General features: G+C 42.9%; 1 protein-coding gene across 2 annotated transcripts; it reads left to right on the plus strand.

The window, feature by feature from the left end:
* Positions 1–102: 102 nt before the first annotated feature.
* On the plus strand, positions 103–27,973 carry ZCCHC17 (zinc finger CCHC-type containing 17). 2 transcript variants are annotated; one of them, XM_065421620.1, is made up of 9 exons: positions 110–171; positions 504–622; positions 1,581–1,755; positions 3,720–3,777; positions 5,477–5,577; positions 8,326–8,417; positions 9,231–9,331; positions 12,871–13,013; positions 26,583–27,973. In XM_065421620.1, the coding sequence occupies exons 3-9, from the start codon at positions 1,690–1,692 to the stop codon at positions 26,763–26,765; spliced, it is 744 nt and encodes a 247-aa protein (XP_065277692.1). In that variant the 5' UTR covers positions 110–171; positions 504–622; positions 1,581–1,689; the 3' UTR covers positions 26,766–27,973. The 2 variants fall into 2 exon arrangements, with proteins under 2 accessions (XP_065277691.1, XP_065277692.1); XM_065421619.1 differs by lacking the exon at positions 504–622 and having other exon boundaries at positions 103–171.
* Positions 27,974–27,986: the final 13 nt, after the last annotated feature.

Here is a 27,986-nt window from a genome sequence, read left to right on the forward strand (position 1 = left end):
CTGGCCATGCTTGTAAGCGGATTCGCGGAGGGAGTTCTAGCATCGAGCGCGCCCATTAGCTGCGTGGGTGACGCTCAGGAGCATGCTGCGTGGTGATTGGCGGGTGCGGGGTTCCTCAAGCTACGTTGTACCGGGGCGCGGGCGGGATAGAGGTGACAGAGGCGCCCTGGGGTGAGTGAGGTGGGGGGGCAGCGGGGCTGGCCGGGGACTCCATGGCCGGGGAGGCAGTGGGGAGTTGAGGCAGGGGGGGCAGCTCGTCACCCCCCATCCCCTGGCTGCGGCCCGGGGCGCTGCCCCCCCCCCCAGCATGCTGCCCGCTCGGGCTGCGGGGCACCTGCCGTCCCCGGTTACGGCCCGTGTGCTCGGCGCTGTACAGACCCAGCTGGCCCTGCCCGGGGGCTCGCCGTAAGCGCTCGCTATGGGCGCTGGGCGCTATCGAAGAGGGGACGGTGCGGCCCACTCTCGCCCTGTTTGTGTCAGCGTGTTTCGTGTTTCCCTCTAAGCCCAGCTCGTGGAGGCAGGGAGGAGCCTGGAAACGTGCCCCGAGGGCAAGCGAAAGGGGGAGAACCGGCGCGCAAAGAAAAAGAATCCCCAACGCGGTGTTCCGTTCTGAACCGGCGTGGTGGGGTTTCAGCCGTGCTAATGATTTGGGGCCTCTGGACTCCTCATTTTGTAACGGTTGGGGACGGGTTGGCAGTACTGGAGAGGCTGCCGTGTTTCCTTGTCTGGGTGAGAGCGCGCCCCGTGGCGCAGCGCCACTCTCTGGCTGAGCCAAGCATTCAGAAAGCTCTAGGCAGGCCCTCGGCCTTTTAAAGGGGGACGGCTTAGACAAGGAATTGCGGGGTCTTTTTATGTATCAGGGGGTAGCCGTGTTAGTCTGTATCTACAAAAACAACAAGGAGTCCGGTGGCACCTTAAAGACTAACAGATTTATTTGGGCATAAGCTTTCGTGGGTAAAAACCTTAGTTCTTCAGATGCATAGTCTTTTTGTTTACGTTCTGGTTTTTAGGCGTGTGTCGTAGGTAGTAGTGAAGGGAACAGATTATAATCACCCTAAATACAGTCGCTGAAATAAAATACGTATGTATGAGGGTGCTGAATTCTGAAAATGGGGCAAAACTGGCAAGGTATTACCAGAGCCAATTTACAGTCATGGGTATGTATTTTGCTGTATCTGCCTAGGTACTATAATACTTAGTATTTATGTGGTCCTCTTCATACGTACACCTCAAAGAGCTTTCCAAAGGAGGGTATCGTATCACACTTTTATAGATGGGGGGAAACTGAGGCACAAACTTGTGACTCTCTTACGATTACACAGCATTCTATTGGCAGCTGTATCATAGAAGAACCTAGGTCTTCTGGTTCTTTGGCTTGTCTACCCACTGGATTGTACTGCCATAATATATAGCGTGAGCACCAGACACTATAGTAATGGATATTCAGAAATTACTGTGACTGTAGTATGAGTGAAAGTGGGGCAGGTAAAAAAAAAAAAGCTCTTGAAGCCTTTCAGGGAGGTTTTTTTATTACCAATGAAGATATTTCTTTCAACAAGTGGTGTCTGTCTTCATTTCAGTTATGAATAGGGTTGCTCCACAGAGGGATAACATCTCATAAATGGAATCAAAGTAAGCTGCAAGGTTAGGAAAGAATTGTGGAGTGCATGCTCTTAGAAAACTTCCCAAATGAAGTCTATGAGACCTGAGACAATGGAGCCATTACCTGAACTCTATGACGTCTTTCAAGGAGAGGTATGTATTGTCATTGCTTAAGGTCACAAAAAAGTATGGGAGACATGAATAGTGCAGGACATTGAGAGAGGATTAGAGCCTTTCATTTTGAAATCACCAGTTCAGAATCAGCCCTAATTACTTGCAACAAAGCAAGTGACCTATGTGAAATGAGCTGCTATTGTGTACTCTGGTTCATAGAGAACAAGTGTCTACATCACAAAAAGCCACTACCACCACAGCTGCCTCTGACTGACCCCTTGCTGGCATTCCCAATATAGAGACTGAGTACATAGGCTATATAGAGAGAGAATTCCCCTCTCCCCCTTTAGGTTAGAGTTGATGCACATTGATAGGGATGAGAAGAGGACTTCAGTCTCTTGAGCAGCTGCCTTTTACCAGCATTCTCAGATTAAAGAAAAATATTTAACACACTTTTTTGTAAATATCTTAACTAGTGTTTTGAGAACTGGTTGAGACTCTTATTGCAGGTGTTATTTCATTAGATGTCTTTAAAATAAAACTGATGGCTGAGCCACATTGCTAATGCAAACACCTCCATTCTGAAGAGTAATAACTACTAATTTAAGAGGATTAGCTAAGAATGTGTATTCATAAACATGCTAGTCTTCTTGTAGGATGAGAAAAGCTGTCTTCAGAGAATTCATGCTGATTATTTCTCTCAGCCAAGTCTAATTTTTCAACTCAAGTGTGAGGGATCTGAAAATCTTATTGCTTTAATTTTGGTGTCATGTGGAGCTTGGGGATAAAGCTTTCCATCCTGCCTCATGCTGTGAAATACAAGAGACTTTAGCTTTTAAAAATTGGAAACTGTCTTGAGTTTAATAGCTGCTATCAAGAATATTTGTTGCTCAATCTGGCACAACTAGAAGACTTAAATTGCAATACCTGGGGCTCCTGCCACTTATTGGTGCCTGAACTTAACATTAAAATGTACAGTGCCCTTAGTTTCCCATTCTTCTAGTTAAAAAGGGAAGTGAGATCCTGTCTGCCTTGTTATAATCAAAAGAGCCCTGGGTACTATTTTCCCCCTTAAGAATGTTAAGAGGACAAAGGCTAGAATTATAGGTGTCAGGGGACTGAGAATGAGTTAAAGAGCCTCTCAAGTGTAGATTGGTTCAACTCCAACATCACACCCTGATTCCATAATAAAGCTCTGCATGGGTGGATCAATGCAGTGACTAATTAACTTCAGTGAAGTTCAGTGCAGGCTCACGTGTCTATTTGCACAGGGTTTATTGAATAATTGGGGCCATAGTCAGCAGTGAGCGAAAGTCATTACCATCAGATGCTTGTTTGTAATAACTATGTGAAATTAGTTGGTGGGTCTGAGTGCAGGTACTAGTGGACAAGTATCCATTTCAAAACCACCACTGCCACAATTGGCACTGACTGGCCTTTTGGGCAGTCTCATTAGAGAGGCCTAGGATAGAATAGAGCATGGAGGGAAGGGTTAATTCCCCCTTAATGTTAGGGTGAGTCCCTTCAGAGGCACGCTAGTTTGAAGATTTAGGGAAGTTTTTGTTGCCTGTCCATTGTCTGTTCCATAGATAAGCATAAGACTGTTTCCAAGCCTGTCAGCCTGGCCTCTCAGCACTAAATTTACTCAAATGGTAAAATAGCGGAAAACAGAAGTTAAAAATATTGGTTCCTGCTGCTGAATATAGCAAATAGACTCTCTTTGAAAAATGTAATTTTTCAAGATCTGTCTGTAATCTCGCAGGGCAGAAAATAATCATCCTGTGCTTTTGTGTGTATCTGATGCAACACTGTTTGTTATGTAGCTCCCCAGTTCAAAAGCAGATAACCTAAAGCAGACTCATAGAAGGCAAATTAGAAACAGCTGAAACCAAATAAGTGCATGCAAAGAGAGTGGGTTGAAGGGAAGGAGAAAATGAGACAGAAAATGGGTGTAATGTACAAGATTCTCTTTCAATCAATGGATATATTGATTTTCTTCACAGGTTGCTGCTGTAACAGAATATGGGGCATTTATAAAAATTCCAGGCTGCAGGAAACAAGGTTTGTTTCTAAGACTAGATTTTCAGACTTAGTTTCGTGCTGGTTTGGTTAAATCATAAAATCCTCCCCTTGGAGAAGGACTTGACGTCTTAGAAAATGCTGCAAAATGAGTCTGTTGCCCACCTCTCCCGAGTTGATTAAATCCCCCCAGTGTGGGGTTTGGTTTTTTACTGAGGTCTTGAATGTCCCCATTTATGCTATGTAAGGGCTCCAGATACAGTGATGGGGCTATATAAATGCTTGCATTAACACTGAATATATTCATTTAACATTTTTTCTGTAAATGAGAATAAGTGTGTTTCCAGGTGATTATAGGCTATGTTGGAGTGGCATTATAAGGCACTAGACTGGAGTGCAGTAATTCCCTACAGATTCAGGGCCCGGAATGCTTAATTTCTCCTATGAAATAGAATTCATAGATGGAAGGAAAATCATAATGGTAAATCATTGACTGCTGCACAGTCCAGGCTTTCTTGGTTATTTTTCATGTTTTTCCTATCAGTTGTGTGAAAGACTTGCACTCACAGGTGAATCTGAGTATACAAGGGAAATAGTTAAACTGTACAGGAAATGTCAAATGCACAAGGTAAACAAACTGAAAAAGTATTAAATATCTTTTTCTCCGGTCTCTGCGTTGCAATGGTACTAGGGGGGTTACTCGTGACAAAAATAAGTGGAATGTTTTCCACGTCAACTGTGACACTAAAAAGAAAACAAGAAAAAAAGACTGGGCTTTCCCTTGAGATGTGGTTATACCCTGAAAAATGACACTATGGGTTCAATAGTTAATCTTGCTTGGACAGTCCCACAACAAATGTCTAGTTTGTGCAAGTTAAAAGGATTATTTTTCTACCTGCTAGTTATGCAATGCCACGCCAGAGTCTTCAAGTCAAGTTATGTTTTCTGCCTCTGGTGTTGTCAGCTAAAAAATGTGCTGCTAACGCCCGAAACAGAATAGCATCTTGTTTGTTCTCCCCCAGCTCTGTTAGGTCCACAGGATTGGCAGGAATTAAAACTTGTTTGTGCCTCTTAAATTAGCATCCTATCAGACAGCAAAGGTGCTCTTTCTTTGAATTGTTTTTCTTACTTTTCTTACTAACTGCACTCTAAGATCTAAAATATGCAGCCTCCCATCTTCCCCTTCCCACGAGAGTGATTTGTAGTCAGAAGTAATTGGCATTGGGTTTAATACAGTAGGAACCTAATCCTGCAGCCTTTATGGATGTCTACATTCCATTGAAGTCATGGAGACTTTTGGCCCAATCTTGCAGTACGTACCACATGGCTGCAAGCTTTCCATCTGCACAGAGCTTGTTGCTGCACCAGAACCTTAAATTTGCATGCACCTTGCTATGCACAAAGACTCGCAAGATCAAACTCTTTGGGGGAAATTACACCAGTTCTATGAGATTGGAATGATATAAGCATTTTTTAGCTGTCAGGTTCTCATTTTGCAAGAGCTGCCCCATTGTGAGTTTGGAGCAGATTTTGGTGGGTTTAGCTGGCTGCATTTGGTTTATAAATGGTTTTGAAAAACCGATAAACCTCATAAATCTTTATTCTGCATGAAGTGGTGATTGAGTAACCCAGATATTTCATTTCACCTGAGGATACTCCAGCACTTGATGTTCTCATTTTCTAGAGGATATGTTCAACCAAAATCAATTTATTTTATTTTTTCCCCCAAAACTACCTCTAGGCCTTGTCCATAGAACCCACATGTCAGCCTGTCGGGTGGACAAACCCTCGGAGATGGTAGATGTTGGAGACAAAGTATGGGTGAAGCTTATTGGAAGAGAGGTAAAATTGCTTATGGTGTCTTAAGCACTGTGTAAACTAAGAAAAAATTTGCAACTACAGCAAGCTAATGGTTTTCATGTTAACAGAAGCTTAGTGTTCCAATCACTTTGTTTAGTGCATGATGCTGTTTGTTGTGAACACAAACTAATCATGTTCCTCCTCACATGAGCATTTAAGAACCAACTTTTTGTCTGGTTTGCATGGGCTTCAAAGATCACATGTCATCTTGACTCCCCCCTGCACCATTGTTCAGGCTACTGTTTGCTGGTTGGCATGTCACCCTCCTCTATGGGGTTTGTATATCATGTGAAGTACTTCAGGATTTATTGGAAAGCAAGATGCTATATAAATGTAAACTATGCACTATGGAAAGGTCTCTAAACCCATTCTTAGCAGAAGCTGAGAATTCTCTTAACTCTATTTGAGGGAATGATCTTTCTTTGAAAGGACACTGCTAAAGTTTGTTCTTTTTTTAAAGATGACTTGCAAAATAAAAAACAATAGGGCTTGTGCCCTCTTTTGCTTCTTTGTGGTGTCTAAAGAAGGTCTGATGGGATGTGTGTGCAGGGTGGATAAATTTTATTTTAAAAAAATCCAATTTTTATTTAAATCTATTCAAAATTAAATTTGAAATTGGCAACCTACATGAACACCTGAATTTATAATCTATTAAAATCACTTAAATATAAAAAAAATATTAAACAGCACATGTTTGCTGCTGAGTTTTAAAGAAAGTCAGACCAGTTGGTGGAAGTCACTGACTAGGCACCTGGAACCAGATTAAGTGCTAAACCAGCTTTTGAAAGTAGTAGCCTTTTCTTCAAGTGCAGAGAGAATTTTTTTTCATTTCAGCTAGTTCAGTTCAATGACTAGTTCAGGGGTTCTCAAACTTGATTGCTCCACGACCACCTTCTGCCAGCAAAAATTGCTGCATGACCCCAGGAAAGGGGACCAAAGCCTGAGACCCACCTGAGCTCTGCTGCTCCGGGTGGGAGGGCTAATGCTAAAGCCTGAGCCCCACTGCCCCGGGTGAGGGGGGCCAAAGCCGAAGCCCAAGGGCCTCAGCCCCAGGTAGGGTGCCTGTAACTTGAGCCCCAGATGGTGGGGCTTGGGCTCGGGCTTCAGCCCCAGGCCCCAGCCAGTGTAAGCCAGCCCTGGTGATCCCATTAAAATGGGGTCCCGACCCACAGTTTGAGAACCGCTGGACTAGTTCATTCAAAGTTAAGAAACCAGTTGAGACTCGCAAAAGCAGTGAACTTGTTTTCCTCTTCCTCTTCCAATTTATGAATTAAAAACTAGTGTGAGAGGATGAGATTTACTAGTTCTAAAATCTTGAAGTGAGCAGAAACAATGAGTTAAATTCACCAGCTACAGAAAATATTTTCATTGTTTAATTAATCATTAGTTTTAAGTGTAAAACATGGTTTGATCATCTTTTTTGGTTTCTGGCACATTTAAGATAGCTTTATTTAAAAAAAAAAAATTCAATTCAAATAGAGCTTGAGACAAATCACAAGAAAAAACGAATCAGCGTACTAATTTTAGTACCTGCTGTTTGATGTTCTCCTTAGAGACTAGCAGAATGTAAAGATGATAATATGATGAGATTACGTCCTCTGTTTTCCCCAAACACCGAACAGAAACATTTATTGAACACTTCTACCTTTTCTGCATTATTTTTAATAATTCTACCATTTCCATCTAGTAATGAATCTATACCATTGTTAATGTTAGTGATGATTGTCTCAGTTTCAGGGTGAGCTGTACCTTTAACCTCCCCAACCCTGCTTGGCCTTCTTGGAGTGCACCCACGTAAGATTTCAGGTTCACAGCCATCACTTACCTTGGGTGGATGTCTCTCCCTCCAGTCCGGGGTTTAGACTTGCCTTAATCACCCCCCAATGTTCTATTTCCTGGAGGAGCTGTGATAACCCTCCCTCATATAGTAGAACACAATCATGTATAAACCATTCATAAATTTAATCCAGTGGTCCACGAAGATACTGCATTCTGTTGCAATCTCTGTTACAACAACATCACAAGAGCTGAGAGTGAAAGCTGACCAAGCCAGTGGGGAAGGGATATTTAGTTGGACTGCTAAAAACTCCTTTAAAAAACGAACACATCTTTAATTTGAATGACTCACATTTTGGAGAAAGCATGTCTTTATTAAAGATTCAGCAATCCTGTCTCTTTGAGGGGTGTGTGCTAACAATGTGCCATCTTAAATCCGCTACGTATCTTTCAGAAATCAGGGAAAACCAGAGATGACAGAGAATAAAACCCTTTTTTTTTTTTTTTTTTTTTTTGAGTGTTAGGTAATGGGTGCAGGGACCTTTAAGACCTTATGCATACATTATAAAGAAGCAAAAAAAAAAAAGAAAAGAAAAAGCAGAGTCTTTTAAAATCCTTTGCAGGTCATATTTCCAATTTTTTTTTTAATGTCATTATTGTAATGACCCCTCTACAGAGTTGTAACCTATGATCTGATCTGTTGTGGTGATTTTTATGATCTTATTTCTGAGACAATTATTTTTAAGTTATATACTCCAGTCCATTAACTAGAACATTGAAGTGTAAATAAAACTAAAATATACTTGTCAAAATTAAAACGTTTTGTGATGTATCCTTGACTTTAGAGCATTCACTTCTTTACTAATTGGCAGTTTCATTCATTCTTTGTGGGTTTCCCTGTAACTGGGTTCTGCTATGACTTGTTTTTTTCCCCTCCATGTCTGTCTCTTACAGATGAAAGATGACAAGTTGAAGCTGTCTCTTTCCATGAAGGTCGTCAACCAAGGAACAGGAAAGGACCTTGATCCAAACAACGTTGCCCTTGAGTAGGTAAATCTGCTCTGTTGGGTGTAACGAATCAGCCCAGCGATCATTGCTTCCTTTTGTTCCCTGCCCTCCCATTACAGTGACTGTCCCAGTCCTCCTGCCAGGAAGGAGGCGGCAGCTCCCTCCCTGAGCCCATCAGTGCCGCCCTGAAGCGAATGGAGGGGTCACTAAAGAACAATCTAAGATGTTCCCTCTGCAGCACTGTCAGCAAACGACTGCATTTGAATACCAAATTTCAGCATGCTAACAAAACATGCTGTTCATAATGACCTCTCCATGGCAATCTTTCTTCCTGTGCTGGGGGTGTATTTATTTCTTGTGAGTTTACAGCCCTGCAGAATTGTCCAAACACTTACCATCCCAGGCACAAAATCTCCTCGCCTGCCCTTTATTGTGATGACATTTTACTACTCCATCAAAAATAATTATTTTATCCCAGGCATATGTTTGGGTACATTACGTGTATGTATATATTAGTGTAAATAGGGCAGCTGTGCGTTAGCTTTGAGTGTGATGGCCTTATACTTTGGCTATGTGTGTTTGCCTGTATTCTGTGAAGCTGACTCTGAAGTGAGTCCTCTTATACCAAGAAACAAATAGGGAGCAAGTGTTATGCTGTCTGTGGCTTCCTCCACCAAGTAGTCAACTGCATTCTGCAGAATAGTCACTTTTATTTAGATGTCTAGCTATGGATTTAAAAGCTTCACTTCAGGCAGCCATGTTTGAAAACTTTGGTCTGAGCTTCCAAGTAAATGCATGGGGTTAGAGGTGATGCAGATTGGAGGAGGAAAATAGTTCTTTTCTTTCCACAGTCAGGATGAGCGGAAGAAACGTTCATTCAGAGACTACACTAGTCAGAAGATTACCCTGGAAGCTGTCTTGAACACTGTCTGCAAAAAATGTGGTTGCAAAGGTACATTTGTGCTGTTTCCATTCTTGTTCTATTGTTCTAGTTTTTTGTCTTGACCTTCATTATGGAGGTATCAGTAGTGACTCTGCAGTTATGGCTGCGTTGATATATTCAGTTAAAGCATGCTACCCATTTTTTTTCTCGCTGTAAAGATTGAATTTAGGTCTCCAAACTTAACTCTTCAGAGGACAACTGAAATTTCTGTAATTTCTAACTATTGCAGAGGAAACATTTAGAAATGCTCATTCTTAAAGACTTGATTCTCACATGCTCTTTTGAACTTCATCTAGCTAAAGAATCCGTCGCTACAGATTCCAAACTTTTCTGTCTCACACACATTGCATTTCACAGCAAGGATACTGTTCTAATTTTACACTTGAACAGAAAAACTATTATTTCCTTAATTCATCCTAACTGCTTGCTATTTCAAGAAAAGCCAATGGAACTACTTAGTTCCATCCGCTACTAGGAACTGAATGCATGCTTGCGAGCAGTTCTGTGTTAGAATCTCTACCCAGACACTCAGTTTTAATGTGTGTGAGATAAGTCAGTTTGGAAGGATGAGATTTTTTTATTGGTAAACGTTGATTTCACCAAACACACACAGACCAGCACAAAAGATTTCCATCTATGTTAATGAAACTTATAGATAGGCAAAGAAATTAAGATGCTGTGTGAAAATGAGTTTAAGCCTTCCAAGGGAGAGTGGGGACAAAAAACCTAACTGTCATCAAGCCTGAATTTGATAAGTTTAAGGAGGGGATGGCAGGATGGGACTGCCCACGATGGCACATGGCCTATCGGCAACTGCCAGTAACAAAAATCCCCAACAGCTGAAGATGGGACACTAGGTGGGGAGGCTCTGGGTTACTACCGAGAATTCTTTCCGAATGTCTGCTGGGTGCGTCTTGCCCACATGCTCAGGGTTTAACTGATCAACGTATTTGGGGTCAGGAAGGAATTTTCCTTTGGGTCAGATTGGCAGGGACCCTGTAGGTTTTCCACCTTCCTCTGCAGTATGGGGTAAGGGTCACTTGCAGGTTTAAACTAGTGTAAATGGTGAATTCTCTGTAAATTGAAGTCTTTAAACCATGATTTGAGGATTTCAGTAACTCAGCCAGAGGTTATGGGTTTATTGCAGGAGTGGGTGGGCGAGGGTCTGTTGCCTGCAATGTGCAGGAGGTCAGACTAGATGATTATGATGCTTTTTTCTGTCCTTAGTCTGAGTCTGAGTCACTTTGCATATTTTGACGTGAAGTTCACAGTTTGTGTTCAACAGTTAATAAAGCTTTGCCTTTTTGAATCTCAGCATCTACTATTAAATAATTCTGCAAAATGATGGGGTTTCAGAACTGTGAAAATTTAAATTGATAAAAATAGGAAAATGCATAAAAATAAAGATATCTGTCAAACTCATTAAAAAAATTATATTGAATTCTGCGAAGCCTAGATATGAGAGTTGTATGGAAGTGAATCTTGGCTTAACTGGGGGTTTCTAATTGTGGGGGCATCAGACAATTATTTAATGGCAGTAGACTTTGAGATTCAAAAAGGGAAAGCTTTATTAACCTTTGAACACAAATTGTCAACATCGCCTGTCAAAATATACAAAATATCCTTAAATCAAACTGAGTTCTCATGCAGCATTTTTCTTACTTTGCCTATCTTTGTTTCATTATTATCAGTGGAAATATTTTTTTCATTGGTTTGTGTGTGTACAGTAAAATTGACACTGATTAAAAAATCGAATCCTTATAAGCCTACTTAAGATGCTTGGCTGGAAAGACATTCCCATTCTCATGAAGGGCTTCCCTGACACGGGCTTATTCCCTCTGCCATATGCCCCTTCTGCTGTTGAAGCCCCTGCGCAGATAAGTCTCTCCCATAGTTCTTTGTTCAGACACCAGGACACTGGGTTTGTCTAATTAATCCCTCTTAAGTGACCTGTGTTCTATTCAGTACCTTGGGTTGGTTAATCAGTGCAGATTAAACCAGTAGAACATTAAAGGAAACAAGCATTGTAACAGGAGATTGTCACTGCTGCATCTAAGAAAAAACAGTGATTTAAATGTCGGAAATGAGAAACCACCAATCTTTAGTCTTACAAGACAAATCGGGACTGACCTCTGGTCCCAGTTTCCAAGTATTTTAAAATACTGAATTTTATATATCTATAAAATATATACACAAAAAAAATTGGCTACAATTAATTGTAAATTAACCAAAGCATATTTTAAAAATAATTCTCAAACATATTTAATATTTATCTCTTTTGGCCCAGTTATCTCAATGCTCATCCATCTCTGTGAAGCACTGTTATCCCCATTTTACAAATGAGGAAACAGAGACGGAGAGGTGAAATGACTTTTTCCCAAGGTCATATAGCAAACCAGTGGCAGAGCCAAGAACAGAACGCAGGACTTAAGTCCTATTCTAGTGTCCTATCCACTGAGTCATCTGCCTGAAATTCTGCTTTTTTCATGGGGCCTAAGTTCTCTCATTCCTGCCTCCTGCTGGGACGTTTAGAGCTATACAATAAAGTTGCAACCTCAAATGAGAGACAACAACAACTGAATGGAGTTTGAAATAGTGATAGATTTTTAATAACATGGTGACAGCATCTTCCATCTGTCCCTTTGTAGAGAATGTAGCCTGGACATACGAATATAAGTTCAAATTGATGAGCAAAACAAAAACAAATGTATGTCGTGGTCACTTTCATTATCTTTAGTGTTGGTCAGTTTCAAAGGGCTCCAACTGTGAAGAGCAAGTTCATTTATTATTCTTAGGGCTCCATGTCTGTCCTGGAGGCCGCGGAAGTCATGGATTCCGGGACTTTCCACCATCTCCGGGACTTCTGCAGGGGCCAGTGTGGCTGACCTAAACAGCTGGCTCCAGGGTCAGCCGCTCTGGCAGCCACCAGAACAGCCACACCAGCTGCTGCTGGAGCAGCCCCGTGTACAGCCAAACCAGTCGGAGCGGCTGCGGCCCCGGCAAGCTGGCCAGAGCGGCAGCAGGCCCTTCACGCCTCGCCAGCACCTCTCCCCCCACAAGATTTAATCACAGTATTTTTAGTATAAGTCATGGACAGGTCACGGGCCATGAATTTTTGTTTATTGCCCATGGCCTGTCCATGACTTTTACTAAAAATACCCCTGACTAAATCATAGCCTTAATTATTCTTTGTATTATAGCACCTAGAGACCCCAACTGAGATCAGCACCCCATTGTACTAGAGCTAGAAACTGTCCCTGCCCTGGAGAGCTTTGTCTAAACGAAGGCTGGGAGGAGGAACAAAAGCACAGTGGAGGGAAGTGTCTTACCTTAGCTCTCACAGCAGATAGAGGGGAGCAGCCCAATGCTCACTTGGTATTAAGAAGGCATTCTATCACTTCGAAGGATATTTTATTTTAAGATCAACAGACTGAAGTAATCACTATGGAAATGGGCTCCAAGTAGAATCTTCATTGTGCTCCTCAAAAGAAATAGCCCACAAAGGGGGATTCATTTTGCTCTCTCCCATTTCAAACGTCGTTTTGCAGGTCATTTTGCCAAAGAGTGTGTCATGCAGCCTGGGGGAACCAAGTATAGTCTGATACCGGAGGAGGAGGAGGAGGAGACAGCAGAATATGAAGGTGATAAAAAGTCCAGCCATGCTGAGAATTCTTCAAAGAAAAAAAAAAAGGTACAGGTTGTATCCTTGTTGATGATAGACCACAGAAAAATGGGCCAGGTTACAAATGAGGCCCTAGGGAGGAAGTTAACCTACATTGCAAAGTGATAACAAGCAGGCAGCTCATTGGTTTGGGAAAGGGATAGATTTTAGTTTTGCACAGTTTCTATGGTGAAATGGACAATTTATGCACTTTTTTTTCTAGCTGACTTGTTCATTTTTAATAAATTTAGCTTGGATATTTGAGGTGCTTGTTACCATAGTATACCATAATCTTACAGTCTCATTGATTTCCAAGTAGTCCACTTGTCCATTCTTTCATTCTCTTCTCCAGAAAAACAAACGATAGAACTGAGCTACCATCTAGTGAAGTAACTCTAACTCTAGTTTATCTCCAGGCTTTCAGTGTCAAACGGAGTTTTCTTTTCTTTGATCTGCCATTTCCTTAAAGTCCCTTGATGATTTCATTTTTGGTCCAAATGATCGCTTTCCTTAAAGGATCTCTCCTAGGATGGGAAGTCTCTTCTCCCTCCCCATGTGCTCTCCACCCCATCTGTTGATACATAGTAGCATAGGAGTGGAAGCCAGCCATGGATCCTTCATGTCTGCAATGGCTTGATAGCTCTATCCCGCCTTGTCACAGTTCAGGGCAACTGCACCTGAATTTCCCCCTTGTGGTCCATCATGGGCACCCACTCTAGACTCCAGGCTCTTCAGCCATCTCTCCTGGGCAGAGACCTGCGGGTCTCTCTCATGACTGGTTTTTTTCCAGGCTGCACAGTTCCCTACCTACACTGCGAGCTCCCCAGCAAGTCAGACTGCCTAAGCAAGGCTGCTTTGCTTTCTCCTCTGAGGCTTTACGCAGTGTAATTGCCACTAGTTATAAGTTACCACACAGCCCTTTCTAAGCAAGCACATTTATTCTTAAGGTGAAAGCATTACAGAAAAAACACATTAAAAAATAAAAGGACCTACTTGCATGCTAATAAGCTTCCCAGAAAACACCCCAATTCCAAAAGGGTTCTGGCAGGTGATCAGCCATTCTCACCCCACACAGGGGCTTTTCTGTGGTCACAAGTTCATAACAGCTTCAGTTCAGAACAGTCACACCCAAAAATCTGTGAGCCCCTCCTTTATGCAGCTCAGGACTTTGATCTTCAGATTCTAGGAGTAGGTAATCAGCAGACAGTGGGTTTCTCCATGGGGCATAGCTTCAAAAATTTGGGTCCGGAGGTGGGAATTTGCATTCACCTCCTCCTGGGTATTTCCTAAGAAACCCACTCAACTTTGTTTGCTCCAAAAGTGTCTCCTTGTCTGGCACTTGTTTAAAATACTGTAGTGCTTTGAAGCTCCTACCACTTCCTAGGGTTTACACTGGTCACATCTCCCTCCAGAGCAGTTGCATACAGTCCCACAATAAGACTTTGGGGTTTATGGTATAACGGACTCCAAAGCTACCTAAACTTTAATTCAGTAAAATCTCCCAAATATATTACAGGAAATTGCCATATCTGTCGCACTCCTGTATACTTTGTTAAAAAACTTTTTTAAAGTTCTTAAAACTTTGTCCCAAACTACTTTCACAGAAATTTGGGGACCCTTTTCAGAGTGCATAAAGTTATTTTATAAAAAAAATAAGGACATAGTGGAGTAACTTGGATGCTTGTAATGAGATAAGATAACTGCCATACTGGTCCATCTAGCCCAGTATCCTGTCCGTGACTGTGACCAGTACCAGGTCTTCAGGAGGAGTATACAGAACAGGGCAGTTAGAGTGATCCACTCTGTTTTCCCCTCCTGGCTTCTGGCAGTCAGAGTTTTAGGGATACCCAGATTTTGGGGTTGCATCCCTGACCATCTTGGCTAATAGCCACTGAGGGGCCTATCCTCCATGAACTTATCTAGCTCTTTTTTTGAACCCAATTATACTTTTGGCCATCACAACATCTCCTGGCAATGAGTTCCACAGGTTAATAGTGTGTTGTGTGAAGAAGTACTTCCTCTTGTTTGCATTAAACCTGTTGCCTGTTTAATTTCATCGATTGACCGCTGGTTTCTTTTATTGTGGGAAAGGGTAAATAACACTTCTCTATTTACTTTTTCCTTACCAGGATTTTAATAGACCTCTATCATAACCCCCCTTAATCGTCTTTTTTTCTAAACGGAACAGCCCTAATCTTTTTAGTCTCTCCTTATATGGAAGTCATTCCATGCTCTTGATCATTTTTGTTACCCTTCTTTGAACCTTTTAGAGTTCCATCATATTATTTTTGAGATGGGGTGACCAGAACTGGACACGGTATTCAAGGTGTGAGTGCACCATTGATTTATATAATGGCATTATGATCTGTTGTCTTTTCTATCCCTTTCCTAATAGTTCCTAACATTCTGTTAGCCTTTTTGACCGTTGCTGTGTATTGAGCTGAAGTTTTTAGAGAACAATCCATGGTGACTCCAAGATCTGTTTTGAGTGGTAACAGCTAATTTAGAACCCATCATTATATATAATATGCAGCTGGGATTATTATTTTTTCCAGTGTGCGTTACTTTAGACTTATCAGTGTAGAATTTCATCTACCATTTTGTTGCACAATCACCCAGTTTTGTGAGATCCCTCTGTAAATCTTCACAGTCAGCTTTGGACTTAACTATCTTGAACAATTTTGTATCTGAAAATTTTACCACTTCACAGTTCACTCTATTTTCCAGATAAATAATAATGAATATGTTGAACAACACAGGTCCCAGTACAGCTCTTTGGGGAACCCATCTGTTTGCCCCTCTCCATTGTGAAAAGAGACCACTTCTTCCTGCCTTTTGTTTCCTATCTTGTAACCAGTTACTGATCCATGAAAGGACCTTTCTTGTTATCCCATGACTACTTAGTTTCTGTAAGAGCCTTTGATGAGGGACCTTGTTGAAGGCTTTCTGAAAATCCAAGTACACTGTATTGACTGGATCACCCTTATCCATGTGCTAATTGACCCCTTCAGGGAATTTTAATAGATTGGTGAGGCATGACTTCCATTTACAAAAGTCATGTTGACTCTTCCCTGACAAATCACGTTCATCTATATGTCTGATAATTCTATTCTTTAGTTTCTATCAGTTTGCCCAGTACTGAAGTTAGGCCATTGTCCTGTAATTGCCAGGATCGCCTCTGGACTCGGTTTAAAAAATCAAAGTTACATTAGCTACCTTCCAGTCATCTGGTACAAGAGGCTTGTTTCAGCAATAGGCTACATACCACAGTTAGTAGTTCTGCAATTTTATATTTGAGTTCCTTCAGCACTCTTGGGTGAATACTATCTGGTCCTGGTGACTTATTACTGTTTAATTTATCAATTTGTTCCAAAACCACCTCTATTGATACCTCAGTGTGGGACAATACTTCAGATTTGACACCTATAAAGGATAGCTCTGATATCCCCCATATCCTCTGCCGTGAAGACTGTGGCAGAGAATTGATTTGCCCCTTGAATGACTTGACGCTTTCAAGGTGTTCCTACTGCATGCAATGGTCCTGAATCTCTTCCATGGTACACTTGAGCTGGAATCTTAGAATTGGGTAGATTTACTTTTTCTTCTCAAAAAGCCCTGGAGAACTTAATTGTGGCAATAGAAGTGGGGCTGTATAAAACCTGTTCTATAAACATCTGAAATGTAATAGAGAATGAGTTCATTCCTGCAGGGTTTTGGACTAGCCTATGGAATTCTACAGTAGTGTTATAATTAAATTCTAGAGGATGGTTCCAAAGATGTGGTGGTGATTTACTATTCAGTTCTTGAGAACTTTGTGTAGGAGTTGTGCTCTAAGTGTAGGACATTGACCTTTACATCAGAGGTCACCAAGAGGTCATCCTGTTTAGATTGCTGATATTCAAATGCCATCTTGAACTTCAGTCTTGGATTCAGGCATACTTGTTTGCAGAGGAAAACTGGGAATCTGTACTTTTCCATTGCTGTCTTGGATCACAGAAGGTGGTCAGTCTAATAATTTTAAATTATGTTTATTCTTTAGCTAGGTGGCCATGTTGGGAATGAGACCTGCAGCCTGGAGGCAGCAGTAGTCTGAGGGTCTGCTAACCCACTCTATCTGAGGGAATTGTTGAAGGCAGAGAAAGCGCACAGCAGGGTTAGTCGTGTCTACCCAAAAGGCAGACTGCTATCAACTAGTATTAGATGGGATTCTCTCACACGCACAACCCCCTAGGCACCCTGATTGCCCACAGACTTTGCAGGACTAAAGCTAATGAAATATTAATGAGAAGAATGCGTGGAGGGCCATCTAACTTCGAAGTAATGATTCACACTGATCAGCACAAATGCCAGCTTTTGTTCAGGACACAACAGTCTGTTCAGCGCTGTGTATTAACATAGAGCCCAACCAACTTTGTCATATTGTTGAGATAGCTTCTCAGTAGTCCAATGGCTAGGGCCCTAGCCTGAGACCTGGGTTCAAGTCTCTGCTCTGCAACAGACTTCTTGTGTAACTTTGAGCAAGTCACTTAACCTCTCTGTGCCTCAGTTTCCCCTCATACGTTACTGCACTAAAAATTGTGAGGTTCTCAGGTATTATGGTAATTGGGGCTAGATAAATACCTTAGATTATATAAAAGTTCGGTGAAAGCTGCCTCAAGTTTTGTTACTGAAACAAACTCTTTAACTTTTAACTCTTTGGGTCACAGGAGAACAAAAAGACTCTTCCATGGGAATAGTGCATACCGAATCTCGGCTGGGCATGTGTAGGAGGAAAATATGCTGAGCAAAAATTTCCCTTCTGATTTACCCCCCCACACACACATATCCCCCGTCCATAAGAAGGTCAGCTATTCCCAAGTATAAGACTAAAATCTCTTCAGTTTATTTAATTCCACTTAAGCATCTAATTTGCTGCTCAAATGCTGTGCTTTCTGTAGCTAAGCTACATCTTTCTTCACATAAAAGGTCCTAAACTGGACACTGTGCATCAAAAGTGGTCTAACTAATGCTTTATAAAGTGACAGCACAATATCCTTGGATTTACATAATCCCAAACAAAGCTGTTTTTGAGAGGTCACTTTCAAAAAGAAATGGAACAGTATTTCAGAAGTATTTTTACAGTCTGTCCCTTCATGTATAGCTTGTCTCAGAAAAGTTCTGTTAGAATTGGAAAAGGTGCAGAGAAGGGCAAGTAAAATGATTAGGGAAATGGAACAGCTTCCACATGAGGAGAGATTAAAAAACTGGGACTGTTCATCTTAGAAGAGAGATGATTAAGGGGGGGAGAGGGGTATGATAGAGATCTATAAAATTATGAATGGTGTGAAGAAAATGAAGTATTATTTACCCCTTCATGTAACACACGAACTAGGGTTCACCCAATGAAATTAGTAGGCGGCAGGTTTAAAACAAATATAAGGAAGTACTACTTCACACACTCCACAGACAACCTTTAGAACATGTGTTCTCTCTCTGAGCACCTTTAAATCTGGAGTGTGTTTACAAGTAAAATAAAAAATGTCTTTTCTAACTTCCAGTCCTGCACACTCAGGTGAGAATCAGGAGTCAGCTAATGCCTTGGCTCATGCATCATCAATAAAAATTCTGGAGACCAAACTCTGCCCTTATTTACATCTGAGCAGACCCATTGCCTCCAGAGGGGTTTCACTGGTGTAGCTGAGAGCTGAATTTGACCCTATAGTTGCAGTTAAGTTATTTCTGTTGCTGCTTATATGAGCCAGAACAGCATCCAGCTGTGTGGGTTGGTACAAGGTTAATAGGAACATAATCTTCAGAATTATGAGTAAAGAATTGAATAGTGTGTTAGGTGCAGTATAGGAATCTAAATATAATGCAAAAGTGCTATTTTTACATAACTGATTCTCTGCAGTGGGACCACATCTTAACTATGGAAGAGACTATTGTCTCTCCATAACTTGCTCTTTCTACCCTGTGAAGATAGGGGCCAGGCTCTGTTGAGAGAGAGAGCGCGAGCGAGCCATTGAAAGTAGTTGTAGTTATAGGAGACAGTGGTACTGTTTGCTACACTCTCTCCTATATGTTCTGTAGGATGAAAAAAATTCCTTTGATTTCCAGCTTTGTAAACTGTATTTTGCCACCATTGCTTCTTTCCAGCATGATCAAAATATTTAAATCCTGTTGTGGGTTAAATAAACAGGCCCCGTAGTGTGGATTACTAAAAATGCAGGCTGGCTGGTTGTCATGCCAAACAATGCTAATATCACAACTTTACAGAAAAAAAGGCAAAAGTCACTTGTTTTGGAGCACACTGCCCTCTAGCTAGGTATTTGTGGTCCCATCACTGTACTGTGTGAATACTTGTGTAGTATTTCAAAGCACTTACTTTAAACCATTTACAAGCCCGGGTCATTCTCTCATATTTCACTTTGTTGGATTTACATAGAACCACAGTTGTGTGATGTTAATAATCTGAGAAGAGGCTGTAGTCTCTTCTAATGGAAGAAATATCCCTTGCAATGTGAGGCAGCTTTCCTCTCCAGCTAGGAGACTTTCACTCCCTAGAAGCCCCTCTAGGGTCTGTGGATCCTCCCATGCTAACTCTTCCCCTCACTCTGCCTCATTCTCCTCTCTAGCTTTTCTTTTGTCTCTGTGCTGCTGCTTTCAGTTTTTGTTGCATATGAACTGGTAAGCAATTAGCATCTTGTCAGCCTGCCCTCGTGTTGAGGGATACACTCCTGCTTGATTTGTCTAAATAACGACACACTTTGTCCTAACTGCATCTTTTCACTGTCCTTATGTTTGCAAATATAGAGTGAGCTCTTTTCGCACGGGCTCTGCCCAATCTGGTCCCTTTAAACTGGTTGATATTTATCTTTTGAAGGGGAACAAATCTAAGGGGAGCACTGCCATTCCTCTGCTGCAATAATATAGGTGGTTAAACTGAGGTGCAGAGAGGTGAAATGACTTGCTCAAGATCACAGAGCATGTTTGGCGTGAGAGCCAGGACTATAAGTCTGAAGTTCTTGCATCCCAGCCCCCTGCTGTCACCACTAGACATGCTGTGTTAGGTTCTTAGTTAGGCCTGGTCTACACTAATCCCCCAATTCGAACTAAGATACGCAACTTCAGCTACGTGAATAACGTAGCTGAAGTCGATGTACCTTAGTTCGAACTTACCGCGGTCCAGACGCGGCAGGCAGGCTCCCCCGTCGACTCCGCGTACTCCTCTCGCCGAGCAGGAGTACCGGAATCGACGGCGAGCACTTCTGGGTTCGATTTATCGCGTCCAGACAAGACGCGATAAATCAAACCCAGAAGTTCGATTGCTCGCCGCCGAACCAGCGGGTAAGTATAGACGTACCCTTAGTTACGTTGGATCCAGAGCAGATCCATAAAAGGGTAGAGTTTTATTCTGGATTTTCACAGGTGTCACTCATATTGGAACCTGGGCTACCACCTTGTTGTTGTCCTAGTTATGTGCTTCATTTCCTTATGCTGAGTCAGGTTTTTTAACTTTGCCCTCTAATTAAGCTGCAGAGATGTTCCCCCTCATTGGCTGCTGGCTTGGAAGGAATCATTCTGTTTGTAGTGCCATGAATTATGTAACTGTACCAGTTGGGTTGACTATTCACTTCTATTTCCTCACCAAGTGACTCCACAGCACTAACAGCTGTGACAGGGCAGGAGTGATTTACAGCAAGGCTGTTCCAGCAGAACTCCCCATGAGCCCCGGGATGGGCTCGAGGTTACTGGAGAACATCTTCCCTAAGATAATAAGCAGCGCTGTCAGCTTCGGTGACACTTGGCTTCTCCCGTTACATTCCTCCCTAGAAGGGAGTGTAAATCATTCTTTATATGACAGAAACAATGAAAAGGTTATAGTTAGGGCTCCCATTACTTTGCTGCCTCATCTCCCTCTGTCCTTCCGCTCCTTGAAGCATGTTCACAGCCAGACCTTGAGCCTTGTTAACAGTCTTTCAAATGGTTGAACTAAAAAAGTAAAATAAAATGAGTCTTTTTGTCAGATGTACTGAGATCCCTTGTTCGTCTCTTCTCATGACACACAAGCCTGAATAGCCCAGGATGTCTCCAGCTAGTGGGCCTGTGCCCAGGTGATTTGCATTATGGACACTGTGTAGTAGTCTTTCCTTCACCTGGAGGAGAGAAATGGATTCTGCCCTCTCCCCCCCCCCCCCCCAATTTGTGACTGTTTTCAAGAACAACAAGGGCTAGCTTCATCCCCACAACCCCCCATATTTCCTTTCATGCTAGCCCTGTCATGCTTTAATCACTGGACAGTTAACTTGATTTTTAACCCCATTGTTGATTTAATGCTTGTTAATAGAGGCTACATACTCAGAAGTATTGAGTTCTCTGTGTACTGCTTACAGTGTCAGTTAATAGAGCATTACAGTGGCTGGATGACTTCAGTCTAAACATAGCAAGGGGTGACAATGAACAAAGGGGGGTGGGGGGGAAGGGCGTTGGGGCAGAGACAAGTTACAGGTGGGAAAAATCCTGATCCAGTACACTCATTGTTAGCATATATCTCGTTAGTGTCCGGGGGAGGGGAGGTCAGAAGACCCTCTCAGAAGCAGGCACAGTGGAGAGTGTTCTGATGCTTACCAGTGCAACAGTGCCACAGCAAATAAATGACATTCAAATAACTGTAGGAGATGACTATGGCTCAGTGTAAGCCTTATATTGGCTGCATTTCCTGTGATCTGGGAGCGATGGAGTTTGTGTAGTTGATCTTTGAAGTTGTTCTTAACCCTTTTCCGTTGGCACAAATATTTTTTCCAGGCAATGGTTTAATTTCAACAGCCTGGGTTTGCATGCTTGGCACCCCTTCTACCCAGGAAACCTCCATCCCCCTCCCCCCCCCCTTTTCAACCTTGAACTCTATGAAAAATGCAAAACAGCCCCTAGTGCATGGTGATCCATTCCTGAGAGTTTTGTGGATAAAAGCACTGAACTCTGACTCAGGAGACTTGGGTTCTATTCCCAGCCCTGCCACTGGCATGCTGGGTGGCCTACGGCAAGTCACTTCCTCTCTGCCTCAGTTTTCCCATCTGTAAACAATGGGAATAAAATGACGCTAATCTCGTTTTGTAAAGTTCATTGAGATCTGCTGATGGAAAACCATGTAGAAGAGCTAGGCCAGCATCGTCTATACTGAGCACAAAGCTGGGAGCCAAATTGATAGAGCCCTGTGCAGATACAAATGTACATCCGTGGATGCAAATCTGTATCCGCGGAACCGCAGGGCTCTCCCAGGAAGGAGCAGAACATGGGGTCGCCTCTCCCAGGAGCCAGTGCCCCGCGCCGGCAGCTCCTCTGGCATAGCTGTACCTCCTCCAGCCCTGCCCCGCTCCCTTCTATGCAATTGTCTGCATCTACTGTCTGGGGGCGTGCGCGCCGCTAGAACATAAGAGCACAACCAGGGACAGCTGCCGGTGAACCTAGTGCCCGCCCCAGTGGGCAGGACTGGGGTCGGTACAGCCACGCCTGAGGAGCTGCCAGCGCGGGGCACTGGCTCCTGAGAGCAGCAGCCCCACGCTCTGCTCCTTTCGCCACTGCGGTTCCCGGGAGAGCCCTGCGGTTCCGCGGATACCAATTTATATCCACAGATACCTGCATCTGTGGGTATAAATTTGTATCCGCGCAGAGCTCTACACATCAGGATTGCAAAGTATTGTTAAAGCCAGTTAGTGGTGCTGGTTGGCCTAGAATGTGGGATGTGGTCCCAAATTGTGCTCTATCCTCACAAGAGCACATGGACTGGACAGGCAGCATCACATTCTTAAGGAAAAACTGGTCATCTTGGTGTTTCACTAACTACCTCCTAGAATACGCGGGTGCAATGTCACACTCATTTGGAAATTTTGTTTAGAAATGCTCTAATTCTGTAGAAGTGTTGGGTACGCAAAAGCAGGCAGATTGAACTGAGGAAAGCTCAACACACCAAGACATCCGGGCATTTGCTCACACTGCCCCAAAAGGGGGTCAAGACAGATGGCCCCTTCTGAATTTACCATTTCCCTGTTTAATCTCCCCCACTGGTAGCAATATCTGTCAGAGCTATTGTCAGAGAGACCGAGTATAAAGCAAACCTTTGTTAAGCAACTGCTTAGCTCATTACCTTACCACATTTCTTAGAGTTCTTTTAATTTCAGTTGCTTAACTAAACAAAAATTATTTGAAAGTAGATTTATAGAGTTTATTAAATATCCTTAACACTAGCAACTAATAGTATAGGATAGAAGGCAAAAATGGTATTGGACTATGATTTGGTTACATAAATTTAAACACTGGTTGATAAAACTGTTTAGGTTTTCAGAATCAAATTACACACCCACAATAGAGAATAATTCTTGTACTCAATTACTGTCTTAGAAAGGTGACTGTGTTTAGATTTTTGACTCAGTCCCTCATCCTCACTTGCCAATTAGTTATGAACTTTGGTGTTTCTAACACAACAGAGGGGGAAAAAAACACCAAGGCTAGATCACAAGACAATTTGGTCAATTATTTACATTCCAGTTCACCAAGGTCTCCTTCCCGATAGATCTGTAGTAGTCAGCCCTTGTTGCCCACTTCCCAGTGAATGATAATCTCCGGATCAGATAAACACTCCTAACTACCTAAAATAAACTCCTACGGTATGACAGACCGAATAGACTGAGAGCAATGCAAGAAATTTGAACACTTGGTCTCATTTTGTATCTACATACACATAGAATTTGGAAAGCAGTATGAAACCATTAACTAGGGTAAACACCTGTACAGTTCTACAGTTGGTAGTTACATGTAGATGTACATGTAGTTAACAGTAACTTCTTCAGTTTTAAAGCTACTTTACCACAAACTTAATTGGAACCTGTTCCAAAATAAAGACACACACACACTAACTCTGTCAGTCTGTAGAGCACATACACAAGCATGAATGCTTCCTCACTCATTAGGCACTTTGTTTCAAGAGGTAGTCATTGAGTGATTTGGGTAGAAACTTCTCACCAGATCTTTACTCAGCCACCAGCCTTCAACTCCGTTATTATTCACAGCAGGAGTTAATGCTGCAAACGTAGGTGGAACGAAGGACAGACAGGATTATAGTCTTTTTCTGATGAACTAGCAGGCAACCTGAATTACTGGAAAATAGGAACAGAGGGTCCTATTAGCACCTTTAAGACTAACAGAAGTATTGGGAGCATAAGCTTTCGTGGGTAAGAACCTCACTTCTTCAGATGCAAGTCTTTACCCCTCTGATACTGGAAAATAGGAGACAGTTAAAGGTGCCTATCCAAGATAGGTACTTGGAGTCACCAGGTGGCCGGCCCAGGACCTCCGTCTTCTCTTTTCTAGGCATTTTTGGCTTTTGGAGAGCAATGTGCTGAAGAAAACAGGCTGCTTTATCCTATCCCATGTGGTCCAACCTGGTTCCTCTTCTTGGAGGTGCTGATGTGGACCATTCAGATGGTGACTCCTATTCTTTGATGCTTTTTAAACTTGTTCTAACAGTCCATTCATTATACAATACAAAGTCACTTCAAGAACTGTTGTTCTCCAGCAGGCTGGAACAGCTGTATAAGCCTTCCATTTTTGTTCTCCTTGTTTTAACAATAATAGGACCTTAGTATGTATGGCTGAGCTGAGTCTGTGTTACATTTCTGATTATTCCCTTCTGTGATCAAGTGTCCTTATAGACAGACTATTTGGCTTCAGTTGCTTTTATTTACTGCCTATTTCAGCAGAGGTGTATTTTGCTAGTGTTATGGCATAGGCATGCTTGATTGTAAACATTAGCCTTACTTCTTCACTTTTTATTACTAAATTAAATCAATATGAACGCAATCCCTTGCCCTCCCTACCAGGATTCCCCATGAGATAAACCTGTCATTAAAGTTTCTTCATCCAATTAAACATAAGAATTGCCTTACTGGATCATACCAGCTGTCTGTTCAGTCCAGTATCCTCTGTCTGACTGCTTCAGGGGAAGAAATCCTGCTCTGCCAGTTACGGGGTAACCTGGGCCTAGTAGTCAGAGGTTGCTTTATGTCTCAAAACATGAGAGTTTAGATCCTTTTCCTAGCTCTCTTTAAAAATATTAATTATAGCAACATTGGCTATTCTTGTTCCCCATGTCAACGTCCAATCCTTTTTTTGAATCCTGCAAAGTTCTTGGCCTCAGAGGTCTGGCTGTAGAAATGGGAGGGTAGGTTATCCGAAGTTGCTTCATGCCTAATAAAAGTGTGTGTTGGACAGGTCCACTGAAAGGAGGTTTTGCTTTGAGCTATGAGTGAGAGCTAGGATTGCACCTTTGGTGAGGTTGTGTGTTTGTCCTGCCTGTCACAGAAAGGCATTGTGGCTCTGTAGCATGTGTAAGTGGCCGCCATCATCAGTAAAAAGGTAGGAAACATATACTGTGGATGACTTTTATAAGCAACCCCCTAGCAGATTAATTGGCAAGAATTGAGAAGAGCATCAAAATTGATTAAGGAGCTGGAGGCAAGTGAATCAGGAGGAAATATTAAGAGCTAGACAGGTTGGCTAGAACAGCACAGCAGTAAATCACATTCAGGAGGTTATCGTCACAGCCATAAAGGCAAGAGACTATTTCTTTTCAAATGACACTTCCATTCGGCATACACTAATGGGGCACCCAGTCTGTATCAGCTCCATTGACGCTTACTCCTAACTATGCCCCTTTGTACCACCTTCAACAATTCTGATCGATGCCCCTCTTTCTGTTTTTGTACCCTTCATATTCCTCTAGCCTCCGTGTACCCTCCCTCACCTGTGCTCTAACCCAGGAGTTCTCGATCCTTTTCTTTCAGACCCCCTCCCCCACACACATGCTGTAAAAACTCCATAGCCCACCTGTGCCACAGCAACTGTTTTTCTGCATATAAAAGCCAGAGCCAGTGTTAGGGGGTAGCAAGCAGGGCAGTTGCCTGTGGCCCCACACCACAGGGCGCCAAGCAAAGCTCAGTTGCTCAGATGCTGGGGCTCCAGCGAGTCTAATGTCGGCCCTGCTTGGCAGACCTCCTGAAACCTGTTCGCGTCCCCCTGGGGGCCACAGAACCCTGGTTGAGAACTGCTGCTGTAGGGAACAGGCCCCAAGGGTTCCCTGCCAGACTTAAGGGGTTCAGTTACTTTCACATTTTTGAGTGGGGGGGCAGGGAGATACAGAGACTGGTTTTAGATTAGCTAGTTTAGAAACCCACTTTATGAATAAACTAGGGCCTGATCTTGCCAACTACTACCCAAGTGAGTCACCTGTGTTTGAATCGTCTCTGACGTCAGTGGGACGAGGCACGTGAGTAGGGATTACTTGCCCGAGTAACAGTTTGAAGGATTGAGGTTTGTGCTTTATCAAACTGCCCCCACTATGGTAACTGTCTCACCCCAGTTTGCTGATATGGTTTGACATGTCAGAACTATTTAACTGCTGAGTAGCTGGACCAGCAGCCCATCCCGTTCTTCCCGGATAGCAACAGGCTGTGTGTTAAGAAATGACCTGACGTTCTCATTCTGAAAAGCAGCTCGCTGCCTTAACCAGTGAGCACAGGTGAGCACTTTGCAACCGGTGTGGCTTTGTCTCCTTCTTGCCAACAGGAAAAGAAGAAGAAAAAGAAACACAAAAGCAAGAAGTCATCAGAGTCCAACAATTCAGACAGCTCCGACTCGGACAGTGATGGGGCTCAGCCAGCCAGCAAGAGGGCCAAGCATTCGGAGAAAGCTAGTAAGCCTCAGAAGAAGAAGAAGAAAAAGAAGCATAAGAAAAAGCACAAGGAATGAGGAGGAGAGGAGCTAGAAAGGGGCACTGGTGTTGTCAACTCTCTGCCTGACTGCTCTAGCCTTCTAGAGTAAACTACCTGGGAGAGGGTAGAGTTAAATCACTACACGCTTGTTTCAGGGATGAAGAACTTCCTTCTAAAAGCAGCATTCAGCTATTGATGTTAAAGATGTTGACTTTGAAATTAATTATCCACTATAAAGTTACACAGGCTGCCATTCTCCTGCTGAGAGCCCAATGGTTGTGCCTGCCAAAATAGATTCATTAATCCTCTTCATCAGTGACTCTCCCATCCTGTAAAGCTTCAGGTTCCTCTGAGTGAGCTGCCAGGGCTGCAGTGAGTTCCTTTGAAACAGCAAGGAGTGTGCAGGACAGCAGCAGCGTCTCCAGTGCCTGTCAAAGGGTGATCGCTCAGGTTTGGGCCGTGCCAACCAGTCCCTGCAAAACATTAGAGGGAGCCACTCACACCCTGTCAGCTGATTGTCTAGTCATGGGCACCGCCTCCCTGCTGATTGTTACAGTTCTCACCCCTCTGCATCTCAGTCCTGCCCTATGCACTGTTTTTGTATCAGTGTAACTCTGTGGCTAGGGGTGTGATTTTTGTTACCAATAGAGTTATACTGCTACACTCCTAGTGTGAACTCAGTTATGCTGATATAAATGTCCTTCTCATAGGCGCCGACTGCGTGGGTGCTCTGGGACTGGAGCACCCATGGAAAAAAAAAATAGTGCTCAACACCTACCAGCAGTCCCGCAGATCAGCTCCTCCCCCAGCGCCTCCCGACCACCCTGATCAGCTGTTCAGTGGTATGCAGGAGGCGCTGCGGAGAGAGGGTGGGAAGAGGCAGGATGGAGTTGGGGGCAGGGCCTGGGGCAGAGCGGGGATCCAGCACTCCCAGGGAATCACAAAGTTGGTGCCTCTGGTCCTTATACTGATACAGCTTATTCCCCTGTCATATGGGAATGGCTGTACCAGTATAAGTCATCTTCATACGAAAGTACATCCACTCTAGGGGGATTGTATTGCTTTAACTAACAACTTTTGTGTGTAGACAACCCCTCAGTCTTGTCCATTCTGCCTGTTAGCAGTGGCAGAGGGTTGGTAACAAATCAGCTAAATTATGTGATGGAGACACTCAAGGTAAACATTAGCTTTGTCAGTATTGCTAGCTGTGTAAATGATGAAAAATAAACCTCTGAAATGCTAAATTACATTCTTCCGA

The sequence above is a fragment of the Emys orbicularis genome, chromosome 23 (genome assembly GCF_028017835.1).
Source record: "Emys orbicularis isolate rEmyOrb1 chromosome 23, rEmyOrb1.hap1, whole genome shotgun sequence".
Taxonomy (NCBI): Eukaryota; Metazoa; Chordata; order Testudines; family Emydidae; genus Emys; species Emys orbicularis.

What these genes read in the sequence shown, in the direction of transcription:
- ZCCHC17 (XM_065421619.1), top strand. Translation starts at nt 1,690, where the DNA reads ATGAAGTCTATGAGACCTGAGACAATGGAGCCATTACCTGAACTCTAT. An exon ending in TCCAGGCTGCAGGAAACAAG is followed by an intron (nt 3,778 to 5,476) that starts GTTTGTTTCTAA and finishes AACTACCTCTAG; the next exon opens with GCCTTGTCCATAGAACCCAC. An exon ending in CTTCAAAGAAAAAAAAAAAG is followed by an intron (nt 13,014 to 26,582) that starts GTACAGGTTGTA and finishes TCTTGCCAACAG; the next exon opens with GAAAAGAAGAAGAAAAAGAA.